Here is a 14,007-nt window from a genome sequence, read left to right on the forward strand (position 1 = left end):
AGAACACCAGCACTGGTCCTGCAGCTGAATGAACAGCCACATCATTTGGATGTATTTGTGAATTTATGTCCATTTTAAAAATGAATTTTAATATATTGAATGCAACCTTAAGGTGTTGTAGGTTCACTTTAGAAAATGACCTACCAGTAAGCAGTCCTCTTATTTTTAACCCTGATTATGCTGTTGTTTAAACTAGATTTTCTTAAAATAGTAGCTGCTTTCTGACCTTCCTTAAGATTAGCTGCTTAGATAAGCAGAACTTGCTAGCAAATTCACACCTAGCAGCTCAGGTTTTGATTCTGAGGCTGATCTCTCTAGGACATGTAATGATTTCAGGAACCCCACCAAATACATTGTCTGTTATATGGGTAAAGAATGAAATTAATAAAATGCTTGTTTCTGAAATACAGTAGCTGGAAGAATTGCTCATTTGATCATTTAGTCCTGAGAATGACTGAAAGAATATGCTGTGCCCTCAGAAGTATTTAATAACTTTTTCAGTAATTATATAGTATTTTAAATTTAAAAATTGCAGATCTTGCTTCCAGCTTCTGAAGCCAGTAGATTGTGGTGATTGTCTTCGGATCATCATTTATTGGCAGTAATGAACCTTCCACATTGACTAAATGTGTTGAAGGAGTAATGCAATATAAACTGTTTTTAAGAATCTCAGCATATTTCCCACAGAAGAATGTTATCACAGTATAAATTTCCTCCTGTTCAGGGAAATCTATGGGGTTTTGAGATGTGCTCTAGTCTCTATGAATTTTGCTAGATGGAAGTCATTATCCTAGTAAGTTGAGGTGTTTGCATATATGTGTGTACTTGGACATAGGGTAATGGATTTCAGACACTTTACTCAGTAGCTAATTCTTTTTCTGATTGTGTAAAAGTAGTCAAGCAAGTAGTGCTTTTTCAACTCACATCAAAATATGTGTTAAGTGGCACTGTAGTGGAAAAACTAGCTGCTGCTTTTTTTTTTTCATCTAGCTGCAAAAGGCTCTTTATATTGGCTTTCAGAATAGGAAAAATATCATCCATGGGCTTCTCTAAATTTTCACTTCAGAACTCACTTTGAACTTTAGATAAGTTGCTGAAGAAACTGGCTTCTATTCTTGATTCAGAAAGTGCTTACACACTCAAGTAAATGTTGAATAGCACCTTGAACCTTGCCAAAGCTACTCATTACATTCTTTGAAGCAATAAATTGTTTTCTGATCTTTAGAATATGGTTAATGTTACATCTCTCTCTCCGCACCTCTGTAATACTGCTACATAGAAGGAAACATACAGAAGTGTAAGATGAATGTGTTTTTTTCTCAGATTTTTTTTTTCAGTCCTGGAGGTTTGTAATTGTCTCTTCCACAATTTAACAGATAGTTTCATTTGTGAATTGTCCCTTTGTTCTTTTACATTGCATCATAAAAAATCAGAATAGGAGTCTGCAGTAAACATCAGGAGGCCATTTGGTCTTTTCTCTCGTTAAAGGGCAGAATCAAATATATTTGCAGTATTCCTGACAGTGGCCTGTTTTTTGGAGGCCTTTGAGGATACACTGATGATGGCAGCTGTACGTCCTCCCAGGCAGTCAATCCCAGCATTCATGTTTCTTACCATTAGGATTTTTTAAATTGAACGTTTTACAGTTTAGGTTTCTTAGCATCTTCTGTTGCCAGATGTTCGTCTAAGTCCCCGAGTTAAGTAGCTGGCCAACAATTTCCTTGTCTTTCTTCTCATAAATGATAGTTGTTTTTCCTTTATACTCGTTAATATTCATATGTCATGTTGCAGATTGATTGTCTTCATTATGCCTGTTTTTCTTTCTTTTCAGTAACCTGATTTATTTCCAGTTTCTCCAAGAGGATCAATTACTGTGATTGTTGGTCTTTTTTGCACTTGTGCCTGTTTCATTTGAGAAAATTTCCTTTCCTGTGAGGAGCTACTGACTTTTTCTTCCTTTTCTTGCTTCTCTTGTCTTCCAGAGAATCTTATGTATTAATTCCCTACATTTATCAAATTCTGTCTTTATAAATTTGGGGTGGGGGTTTGCCATTCTTGCTTATTCCCCTTTGGAAGTTCATGAACTCTTGTCTTGACTTTCTTGTGTCTTACCAGATTTTTTCCAGAATATATCTGGTAAGCTAAAATGTTCTCGCACCATGTTGTGTGCTTGTATGACTGTTGCAGAAAGGCACTCACCAGATTTTTTTTGTTGTTGTTGACCAGCGCTTTTTGTTGTTGTTGTCCAGCTCCATAATATCATCCATAAAGTTTCCCATTTCATCTCGAACTAGATAATTTTCAACATATCTGCCCCCCTCCTGTGCTTTGGAGTGTATGTACAGATGCCCTTGATAAAGCTATCAGTGTACATGTTCCTACCTCCTTCATTACTAAGCTGTATTCTCTTATATTAAGTAATGCAAATTAGCTCACTGAATTGTGACATCTGGCAATGCCACAGCCTGGAGTATCACAAAGTTTAGAGTGCATCAGTTAGCAGGGAGGCTGCTTTCTGTGATGGTGAATAAGGCTGGCATTGCTTGTGCGAGGGATCACAGCGTACTGTTCTAATGATAAACTTTAATTTCTCTTTTTCCAGATGCTTCTATTTTGAAACAGTATTACGTGAGGGTTTAGCATTATTTGAAGGTGTAACATGATCCCAAATAAGATAGAGTAAGCTTTATGTTAAAAAATATAAATGTTAAAATTTCTAGAATTTAGGAACAATAGCTTGTTCACTTGTGTAAAACAAAAAGGACAACACTGCCATTGCAACTTTGCTTGTTTAGAGTACTTTCTGGGTGTGTTGTAGCTTGGAAATCCTCAGAGCTGAAGTGGAAGCACTCTGGTATTACAAAGGGATGAGCGTGCTGACTTTTCAAAGTGTCTGATCCTACAGCCCTTGGTGTCAAGTAACATTAGGGCTTTAAAGACTTTCTTCACTTCTCTGGTTATAAAAGATGGTAGGTTAAATAACTATAATTAAAATGTCTGTCTAAATATCATTTTACCTCTCAGTTCATCAATTTTAATCCTTTTCAATTCAAAGTCCTACAAGTTTTTTTTATTACTTGGAAGTCTTCAAGTGAAACCAAAAAAGTTCTCACTCATCTTTTATAAAAGTAGAGAAATATTCTTGGTCTGTTACCCATTCTTTCCCCTATTCTTCCCAATTTCATCCCCTTTCTTTTCCTCACTACCCATAATAAGGAAACTTCGTGCTGCTTCTGAAGGTATCAGAAAAAGACCAATGTATTCACACTTTTTGCCTTTTCCCCCACACCCCAACTTGAATACCTTCACTTTTTTATTAAATGAACTGGTAAATAAAAGGCAGCTTGTATCCAGTGCTGCTTTATATTAAAAGAAGATATTTTTAACAATGCTTTCTACATGATGTCAGTGTATGTTACTGACATGCTGACTCTTACTGTGATAGGTGACTGATTACTAAAATAGCTTGCACACTTTTGCTTTCAGTCTAAATATTTTCAGTAACATAGACCAAGCAGGTCAATAATTGGTTTAGGTGATTTTGATTGTAAAACATTAGTAAGAAATATGCTTAGGGCACTGGTAAGCATGGTGTATAAGAGATTATTTTGAGACATTCAATGTTTATATAGGTTTATACCTTGTGTTTATATAGGTTTATACCTTGTGACCTTCATGTGAGTGCTCCAGTTCTCCACAAGTTGTAACAGATTAATGCTCAAGTAAAGTACAGGCCTGTCCTAGTTTCTTCATTAATGAAAATAGTGTAATAGTAGCTGAAGTGACACATGGGGCAGAACTCTGATCGGGTGACCCATGCTCCTGTGCTTCAGCCACACATTTTCTGGCTAGCCTTTAAGGTCAGTGTTTAGGGTGTTGGATACATGTGTGTATTTCAGTAGTCTATCAGGGAGACAGACTATGTATGCATGCCCCTTTTGATGACAGTAATTGTATATAAGGAAGCAATATTAGTTTAAGCCCTTACTGTGTTGCAAGTGTCTCTTTAATTCAGTTTTGCAGCTGAAAGTAGGGAAAACTGATACATATGATCAGCTGGTTTTCATGGAGTAGTGCTTGACAACCTCTATGGCAAATAACTGAAACAGTTGCCTGCTATTTAGATCAGAGCTGGGCAAGACTTTTCAGTAAATAGTAAATTAGGCAATGGCTGGATGGAAACTTTATAATCTTCAAGTTGCTTGTGAATTTGCTGTGGCACCTGTAAACAGTTTTAGATGGAAATATTTTTTTCAGTGTCTGGCTCTGAAACAAACAAAAAAATCACAAAATACAGACCCTTATGGAAGAAGAATGATTAAGATATTTAGAGATGCTTCTAAGGGTCTGGATATGGTCCCTTCTTCTGCTTCTGTGCAGTTTGAAACATCTTCCACCAACTTTCAGCTACTGATTATTCAGGGTGCTCAGCATCACTCCTGTTGTTAACACTGTCAGCAGCATATGTCAGAGGTTCCTGGCACCAGGATGAGAAGCTGGATAACCCATCAGACAAGTGAATTTCCAAGTCTCTTGGTTCAAGAGGGCTCAATCCCAAGCTCGAAGCTGTTTTGCTTTTTACTAAGATGCTTCACCCTAAATTGAGTAAGAGAACTACTTGAAGCTGATTGTTAGAGCCCTCCCAGGGAAGTGCAGCATCTGGTTTGGTGAGTGGTTTTTAAAAAAACAAACAACACCACCACCACCACCCCAGCTTTCATACTAGATCAAGAGGGAGCCAGAGTCAGAAAGGTGAGAGCGCTCCACCTCCATATGCTCTCCTACTTTTGTGGGATATGTGGGTTCAAACTTCTTTAGGCAAAAAGAGGAATCAGGTCTCCAGCATGTGATGCATATCCTTGCTGTACGTCATTGGATAAAATGGACTCCTCGCATCACATCTGCCACCTCTTCTGCTTTTTACTAGAGATTTTCTCTTCTGTTGTTCTCTTCTGTTTTCTTTCAAGTGCCTGGAGGTGGAAATTTTCATTTTAGGTCTGACTGTGTTGCGTAATAAACTCCTCCTTTTTATTCTAAGAAAAACAGATAACAGATGAAAATCAGGATTTTTTTTTTCAAGTTGAAAATGTACGTATTTACTTAGCTGTTCTTGACATCGATATCTGTGGAGTTTGGCACTTAGCCTCAGATCTCAGATTTGCAGTTATGTTAGATGGCAAGTTTATTTGTGGGTTATTGGCTTTAAAACACAAGAGCAGCATTGCAGGCTTGGAGAAAATAGGCAAGCAGCTGAAACCAAGGATGCCAATAAAAAGCAAAAGAACATCACTAGAAAGAAACAAATTCATTTCTCTGCATAGCTTGTTCAGGTTCTATAAGCTGGTTTTCTATTGTCTTTCTTTAGTGTAAGACTAGAAATGCTCTGTAAAGTTTTGAATGGCAGACTTGGACTTTATATTAGGTTGTGAGAATTAATCCTAAAATGTAGCAGTCAGTGTTTCTAGTTCAGAGATGGAAGCATTAATGCAAGTGTGAGACCCTCCTCTAATTCTGTGTACAGTGCTGGACACTGATGTTCAAGAAGGCAAATTTAAACTGGAAAAAGGTGTAGAGAAAAGCTGTTATGGTCAGAATGGAAAGAGCCCCTTTGAGAGGAAACTGAATGAACACAACCCATTTAGCTTAGCAAAGTGAAGTCTGAAGAGGCATATGAATTCTTTCTATAAATACTTTGGGGAATAATAACCGGGAAGGGAAAAGAACTATTTAAACTAAAGGACAATGTTGGCACAAGAATAGCTAGGTACAAGCTGACTGGGAAAACATTTTGGCAGGAAATCGGGACGTTTCCAGAAGTTTTGAACTTCAGTGAGGTTTTGAGGCAACCTTCTAATTTTGCATTTTGGGGGTTTTGTCCCCATTATTTCTAGTTTTTAAGATGGAGAATGTGGATCATTTATGAACAGAATTATATAATATAATTATTTCTTATGATAGTAGGAGCCCTGAAGGTCCCTTTCAGTCTTTATGTCTTGAATCTTTCAGAGTTAGAATTGTCTTGGGTCACTGACTGCTCTGAACCTTTGGTCCATATTACACTTTGAAGACATCTGTGATGGTAATTAAGAAAAGTAATTCTGTTCAGTAGGCTTATATCTTCTATGTAGACATGCTGATACCTTTAGTGGCTCCTGGGAAACAAGGAGGCAAGTGTGGGGAATATAGAAGTTGAAAGGCTGGAGAAATATCTTGAGTCGGATTTTGTGATGTATAGCATGCATGGCTACCAGTGGTGTTCATTTACCCAATGGGTAGAGGTTTAAATTTGGTCCAAACGGTATGTTTATATTACTACTACCACTGGTACAAAAATATATATATATAACCTTTACTTTTTCTGTTGGTACTCATTGACAAGGACCTTCAAAGCATATGCAAATATTTTAGTAATCTATTTGACATTCAGTGATGGTCTCTGGATGTTTTCTTCTGTTGTCCTTTTAAAGTAGCAGTAAAGATGCGTCCTAGAAGGAATTCCCTTTTGACAAGAAAGTAAATGCGTATATGTTTCCCTGAATTATAGCCCGCCACTAAGTGTATTACAGCTAATAAATCTCATAATCCAAAGATAAAGGTTAAGAGAATAATCCTGAAGTCCAATTTGAATCTTATTCAGGCTTGTTTCTGTGCAAGGGGAGAGAGTGTCTTCAGTGCCATTGCAATCTAATAATTTTGTTAATACCATTTAGGGGAACTGGAATACCTTTCTTGAAAATTCTAGTAAAATGCCACTTGTTGATCTGAGTGGAGAATAGTGTAATAACCTGCATTCTACTACATGTTAGGTAATAGTCCCTTCTGGCTTTATGCTTGTCAGTTTTTATCAAACAACTTTTTAAAAAAAAAAAAAAAAAAAAAAAAAGAAATCCAAAAGAAAGATATGACTTCAGCTTCCTCTTCTATTCATCATCATTGAAAGAAGGGAACTTGTCCAGTTTAATCAAATAAGGAGGAAGTTGCTCTACCAGCAGGCGATAACAACGGGTTTTGGAAAGTTGAGAGGACTGGATGCTACTGCATTGGTGCTATAGAGACTGAGAGGTATATCCTTTTCTCCCATCACTTGATGAATATCTTGTGCCGTACCAGACAAAGCAAATGGGATGGAAGGAGAAAAGGAATATGAGCTATTCCTTGAAAGTCCAAAACCTCACACATACCTATGTATATACCCCCAGTACAGTTACCTCCATCTCTGTTACACTGCGCAGTGATTCATGCAATTGTGCAGTGGCTGATCTGCTCATCTAATAAAGCTCTTAGCCTTACTATATTTTAAGAATCTCAGCATATCTAGAAAGGGAGGTTCTGTTTCACAAAATATAGAGAAACTTGCAGATTATATTTTTACTGATCCTTCAGGTGAGGAGTCAGACAAGACATAGTTACCAAAGGTTGTCTTGCAGTGCAGAGTTGTTAATCTTAACAGTGCACTGTTGTAAATCTATTCATTCTTTGCAGCTGTTAGTAGTAACAGATGATGATTCTTATTTTTTGATACAGCCAACTTTTTGTGAATTTTTGACTGTATCTATGCTTCTGGATCTGTTCCCCTCCTTAAAGGCACCTGTGGTAATTATTTGCTTTGTAATCTCTTGCTTCTCAGATGCTAGAGTAAGGTAGGTTACTTCATCCTAGACTTATTGATCATCATAGCAATGGCTATGGACTATATAGTAAGGACACTGTAAGAAACAGCTGTAAAGAAAAACAAGATGAATTCAGCATGATGGTTTGTACATGTGTATAATGCTGAAGAGCAGTGCCTGATCGAATAGCTTTGGGGAGGAATCAGTTGTGCATCCTTAAGTGTGTGTGTGGTGGTGGCAGGTGCTCTAAATGTCAGAGATGCACCTTGCTTCTGTCAGCGTTAGTGCAGTGTGGCTGTAGTCATCGTATGAAGAATGATAGATATTTATGCCTGAATGGCCTATGACTTTCCACAAAAATTAACACCAGATTTACTTCAGGATTTAAGGGGGAGGTTCTCTGCAGTTGGGGGGGAGTGGGGGGTGGGAAGGGGTTGCTTGTTCTGCAGAAATGTGAACGTATTTGTGACCAAGAATACTCTATGTCAAGTTGTTTAACTGAATTTTTTTTTTTTTTAAGCTTTGGTGGGGTTTTTTTGTTGGTGGTTTTTTTTTTTTTTTTTTAAGCCTAACAGTAAGGGAAAATGCACTCTTCTTTGTGTGATCCACTTTGATTTGTCTCCTTTCTGGAAAAAGAGTAAATTTTCTTTTCTTTTCTTCTCTATATGTCCCTGTTCATCTCAGGATTAGACATCTTTGTTAGAGTTGAGGACTGGGTATCCGGGAGCCATGTGCACTCCCCTGAGAAATTCAAGTTTGTGTAGTTTTCTGTTGCTTGCATATTGATGTGATGCTCTAGAACTGCAAGGAGAACTTTGCTCCCAAAAAGTTGTATGGTTTGTCTCTTTTTTGTTAACTTAGTGTATATATTGGTACAAAGTTGTTTGATAGTAGAAGTGTTTCTTTGTAAGTGTCACACTCATATAATTGAGATATGTTCAGCTTACTAGAGATTTTGCTCCACTCCTCGTCATAGTTGAGATTCTTAAATACTGACTTGGGATTCATGGAGAAAATATCCTTTCCTCAGGCAGTTCTTTAAGTTTGGAGAGTGTTCCTAAATTTTGTTTTCCCAGAATTTCAGGTAGCTTCTTGCCAGCAGTGTTAAGGACCAAAGTATTTGTGTTTAGGTGGCGGGGTAGCTAGTGTGACAGGGGTATTTTTCCCTTCTGTAAAGAATTCCTTATGTACAGATATCTAAGGCGAAGCTTTTCCCATTCACAGAAGGCTAATGGGTAACAGTGAGGGACACTGAGCATATCATATCTGTTACCAAGCAGTTTCATTCTGTCCATTAACTATTCCAGTATCTTATTTTCTATTATATCACATGAGCAATGTTTCTAAAACAGGCAAAAGAATTGCAAAGAACATTTCTAAATACTATGGCCTGCTCAGATACAGTTATTTTAGAGATTTGGTCCCCCATTGCCCAAAATGGAAGGGCACTGTTGCTGAAATTTCACACCAACTGTCAGTATTGCTTCTGTGATCATGTCTTTTTTTCTTCCCTAAAACAGCCCACTGTTTGTAACGTGGAAGATTGGTCGAGATAAACGATTGCGTGGATGCATAGGTACTTTTTCTGCCATGAACCTGCATTCAGGACTCAGGGAGTACACACTTACTAGGTAAGATTTTGTTTTCTGTAGCCTTGACTTAAGTATTTAAATAGTCTACTGAGGAGATGATGGGTGTGCTTTGGTTCGTTTTGGGTTTTTTGGCTGTGTCACTGTACTGATCAATGAAAACTTGTGTCTCCTTTTGATGCTAAGTGTATTGCCTGGTTATTTGACTACTTGTGTCATGAGGCTATGGTTTCAGTTAAAAACCGTAACTTGAGCCTTTTTTCTTTTTATTGGTCTGGAAAACTACTCTCCAGTAGCTTATTGTAACTGACCATTATAGTATTTTTTCCAGTGTTCAGACTAATTTTAACCTTAATAGTTAATGTCAGGGCAGAAGACCAGAAAGTCAGATTTGGGGATTATCCTATTCACACTTCTAAAACAGCAGGTATTCTCACCTCTTCTCCATCAGGTGCTTCCAATCAGCTGCAGTTAATTTAATGCTACAAATTTCCATTACATGTTACTCTTCAGATACATCCCAGCCCCTGAGTGGGAAGCTTCTGGATGAGGGAGGTAAGTGATGATAATCCTTCACTCCCTGGCAGCATAATCCTTCATTTTTTGATCTACACCTAAATTCATTCACCTTAATATTGTTCCATTTCCTTTGCATAGAGTGAAAACTAATAAGTTTATCACTAGAGCTAGTAGCAAGCTTTCTACTTGTTTTTTCTAAGAGTTTTCTTAAGTTTATTTTCTAAAGAATCAATGGAATTTTGTTCCACTCGGTTACAATAGACTGTTTATAGTGCTTTAAAATAGAAACTACCTTCTGGCATGTGTAGACCTCTAAAATTGTCATCACTTAAAATAACTGGTGCCTACAGATTACTTTAGATTTGAGGCTTTCCTCTACTACAGGATCTTCCTCTTTGCTGTTAAAATGCCTTTTCAATCCCAGTATTAAGTAATATTAAAATGAGACATGTTCTTTCTTACGTGACTCCCTAGTTTGTTGTGAGCTGAAGTTCATTTCATGCTTCTCTGCTCAGCTTGAAGAAATCAACTGCTCATCTCCAGGAGTCCTTACAAACTTCTGAAAGACCTAGTTACCTTTATTGTGTTGGTTTTATTTATTATGTGGTCTGGAATGTTTCTGCTTGTGTCCTTTAAAACCTCAGCAATCAAAATGGTCAATGAGAAGAAGCTTATAATAAAATTCAAAGCAATTTCTCTGTTGAAGGTTAAAAGCCTTAAAATCCTAACCATTACTGAGCCAGACTGGAGGAAAAACAGCTTGCCCCCTGCACTGGAGAGCCTTTCATTTAAGTGTACGCTTTACAGTGCCTGATCGAGAACAATGAGCTTGTACAGAAAATTGCCCCCTAAGACTAGGAAGAAGGTGATAGGCAAAAAAGTAGTCTTTGTTGCTCATACATTTTTTTTTTTTTTTTCCATTCTCACAAGTCAGATAGGGCTGTACTCTTGCCTACCATTAAAAATGCTTATAAGATTCCTGTCACTGCATTCTAACTCTAAAAGCTGAAGTAAAAAGTATATGAAAAGTAATGCAGATTAAAGGGAACTGAAATATTTTCAGTGCAGTATTTAAATGATGGCCACATGCTGTGGAAGCTTTTACTAGGCTATTCAGAGGAGAGATAATTCAGTAATTTTCAAGATGAGAGAAATTAAACTAGATACCAACCTATTTTTCAAAAGTCTCTGTGACATCATCAGTTGTTTTAAAATAAAACATTATATTTAGTGGCATATTGGGTTTTTTTACCTTTTATGGGGAACTTTTTTCATGTCTATGGCACGAAAAATGTTTCCTGTTGTTTTTTAAAAAACCCCCAAACTTCAGATATGACCATTGAAATGTAAAGTGCATATCTGAATGTACGAAAAAGTTGTTCCCTTCTATCAATCATTATTTAAAAAGAGAAAGGGTTACCTGTGATCAGTTTTCCTCATGCTGTTAGTCTTTTCAACTACAGAGCTTCCAGAGGAGAGCATTTGAGGAATAAGAGAAGCACCTCTGAAATGCACCTATGAACTTTCAGAGTTTGGAGCTCCACGGGCTTCCCTAGGAGGGATCAGAAACTAGGATATTATAGCTTGATCCAGCAGTATGTGGGCAATAGGCTCCTGCAGAAGATATGACAATTCCTGAAAGAGGAGAAAAAAAAAAAGAAAAACTTCTTCAGGGAAGGCAAAAATTAATCAGCAAAGTAGGTGGAGTGAGAATGGACTCTCCACTTCAGAAAGTGGAACTTGACCAAAATTTTCAGTTGAGGATACAGGCAGATAGTCTGACTTTATTTTACTTTGATGCCGGGAGGCACTTCTCTTCAGTTATTCTGAAGATACAGCATGGCTAAACAGAACCAGGTTGTTTGTCTAGTTCATTCTTATCTTTTTCAGCACCTTCTGTGGAATTGTGGCCCAACTTTCAGTGAGTAAAATGGTACAGAAGAACAGCTGTTCTTAAATACCCAGGTGCTTAGCGATCAGAATATCCTCAGTTTCCTTTAAGCATGATTTTATTACAAATATGCTGAGTAGTGCTTAGGATCAAGATAAATCAAATTTTCCTTAATTCTAGTAGTGATCTCTAGTTGTATATTGTATACTATGTGTAGCATATACATATCTATCTGCATACAATAGTGCAGTTTCTTCAAAATGGCATAATGATAGTTCATCTAGGAATCTGAAGTGAACAATTTCTTTCTTGGGACACCTGCACTCTCCCACTTAAAAACCATCTTTTTGGGGTCTGTCTATAAACAAAAATGGTGATGATGTATGACCAAGTGAGTTTCTCTTCCCCATTTTGAGCTCTGTAGGTTGTTACGCTGGTATTGCCAGTACGTTCTAAACAGGAAATTTATGTAGAATGATTCATCACTAATTGGATGCATCTGCCTAAGTTGTGAGGAGGGATGAGAATACCCATAGTTAACAATGCTGGTACTGTATTCCTAATAAAATCTACATGTTAGAATTCAATTTTCTCTGCAGTTATATCAGTGAAACACAGGGAAAAGGAAGTGTATTATTAAAAACTTCTGCAGAACTTTATGAAAAGATAGATTCAGATTTAGTGATTTTTATGTAATTTTACTAGGAGGTTAGTTGGATAAAAATCTAACCTTGTCCAAAATGTTTTACAGTATTGAATATTGTATATTAGGATGTAAGAAGTTTATTGTGGGCAAAATAGTCCTTTAGACTGAATGTGTTAATTGAATATCCCATCTGAATATGTAAAAATAAACCAATCCAGATTATGAAAAATACCTTGTGTTTTACAGCTCCTTCCAGAAAATACACTGAACTTGGAAGCAGGTTACCACAGAATTCATAACAGGTTGATAAATTACTTTTTCATGTATTCTGTTCGGCAGTAAGACTTAGGTTTTGGCATTGAAGTTTTAAACTCCTGCCCTCTTAACACTTGAGATACTGAATGAAATGGTTTAATTTGTTCATTTTAGTTTAGTTTTTTCTACCCATTTCATATAATTTGAAGTCATATTTTATGCCTAGTGGTTATAACAAGTATAGGTGTATAAATTTTTAACTCTGCATTGCTTTGTCCTATCAAGGCTAGAATATGTATCTGGGGAGGGAAATAGCAGAGAAGAGGCAGATAAAGGGAGATGTTATATGACAGAGCCTTCTGTCATAGAAGAAAGCAGTGAAGAAAAATTGGAGGTCTCCAAGCCTTAAGTGGATTAGCATAATAGCTGAAAACTGGATTTAAATTTTAAAATAATATGTAACTCACCCTCCTTAACTAGGATAGGCCTGTCTCTATTGACCGTATGGTGTTATCAGTCTTTTTGTTGTGTGTTCTACTTACCACTCCACCTGAGAGAAATATGACTGCTGTCAGACATTCAGCCTAGATGTGGTCGATCAAGAAAAGAAAACAAAGAGGGAAGCTTGGGATGAGAAGCACAAGATCGAAGGAAATGAAACCTGCAACCCAACTTTCTTGTAACTGAATTCGGGTGTAGATTCCATGTGAAGATTTGGCTACCAGTGGCATCAACTACGGCTGTGTATTTATTTGTCAGCAATTTCAAGGGTCTTAGTCCTTGTCACTGCCATATCGTCTGCTTGCTGTCTGTGAAAAACATTGACCCTTTCTTCCTGTTCCACACAGTAAAGTTAACCGTCGAACTGCAAGACTACACTATGGCAAACTTATTTAAGGGGTAAAATTGAAAAAAACTGAATGACTGATCACATTAATATTGATGTTGGCCTTATTTACTAGAGGCAAATATTTGTACAGTCAGGGCAGCTTCCCTTTTGTGTTTAGCTGAGGTTACTACTGTTTAATTCCTGTTTCTTTTGACTAATCATAGACTTGTTCAACCTTCCCTGTAATCAGCCCCTACAACCCGGTGCTAACTTCCCAAAGCCTTTACTATCAGGCAGTGTTGCTATGGGTGTAGATAGTCATTGCTGTTGATCCAGGGCAAAGCATACTCGTGTGTCTGACTGCAATTTTTGAACTGCAGAGTTGGGGGAATTATATATGGTTTTGACATTTGTTGTGACCTTCACTGTTCACAGAAGTCATAGTCCAAATTAATTCCTGCAGATAGCATTTTATGTAATATTTCAGAGCACATTGTTGCCTCTGTGTTGCCCACTGATGATATTTTGCAGGCTATCTTATTTTGTGGTTTTGATTTATAGTAGACCACTGCTGAAAGTCAGCTTTTTTTATTCTATTACTACTCTGCATCTGGTGGCCACCAATGAAAAATGTCTGTTAATTGTGAGATGAAGCTTACACTATCACT

General features: G+C 37.1%; 1 protein-coding gene across 4 annotated transcripts in view; it reads left to right on the forward strand.

Moving 5' to 3' along the window:
• AMMECR1 (AMMECR nuclear protein 1) overlaps positions 1-14,007 on the forward strand; it is a 105,004-nt gene that overhangs the window by 53,780 nt on the left and 37,217 nt on the right. For all 4 annotated transcript variants that reach the window (XR_008239052.1, XM_052813168.1, XM_052813166.1 and 1 more), the window contains exon 3: positions 9,131-9,241. Coding sequence is in view for 3 of the 4 variants with exons in the window: in XM_052813168.1 (XP_052669128.1) it covers positions 9,131-9,241 (111 nt within the window). In the remaining variant the exon portion in view is untranslated. The remainder of the gene's footprint in view (positions 1-9,130; positions 9,242-14,007) is intronic.

The sequence above is a fragment of the Harpia harpyja genome, chromosome 18 (genome assembly GCF_026419915.1).
Source record: "Harpia harpyja isolate bHarHar1 chromosome 18, bHarHar1 primary haplotype, whole genome shotgun sequence".
Classification (NCBI taxonomy): Eukaryota; Metazoa; Chordata; class Aves; order Accipitriformes; family Accipitridae; genus Harpia; species Harpia harpyja.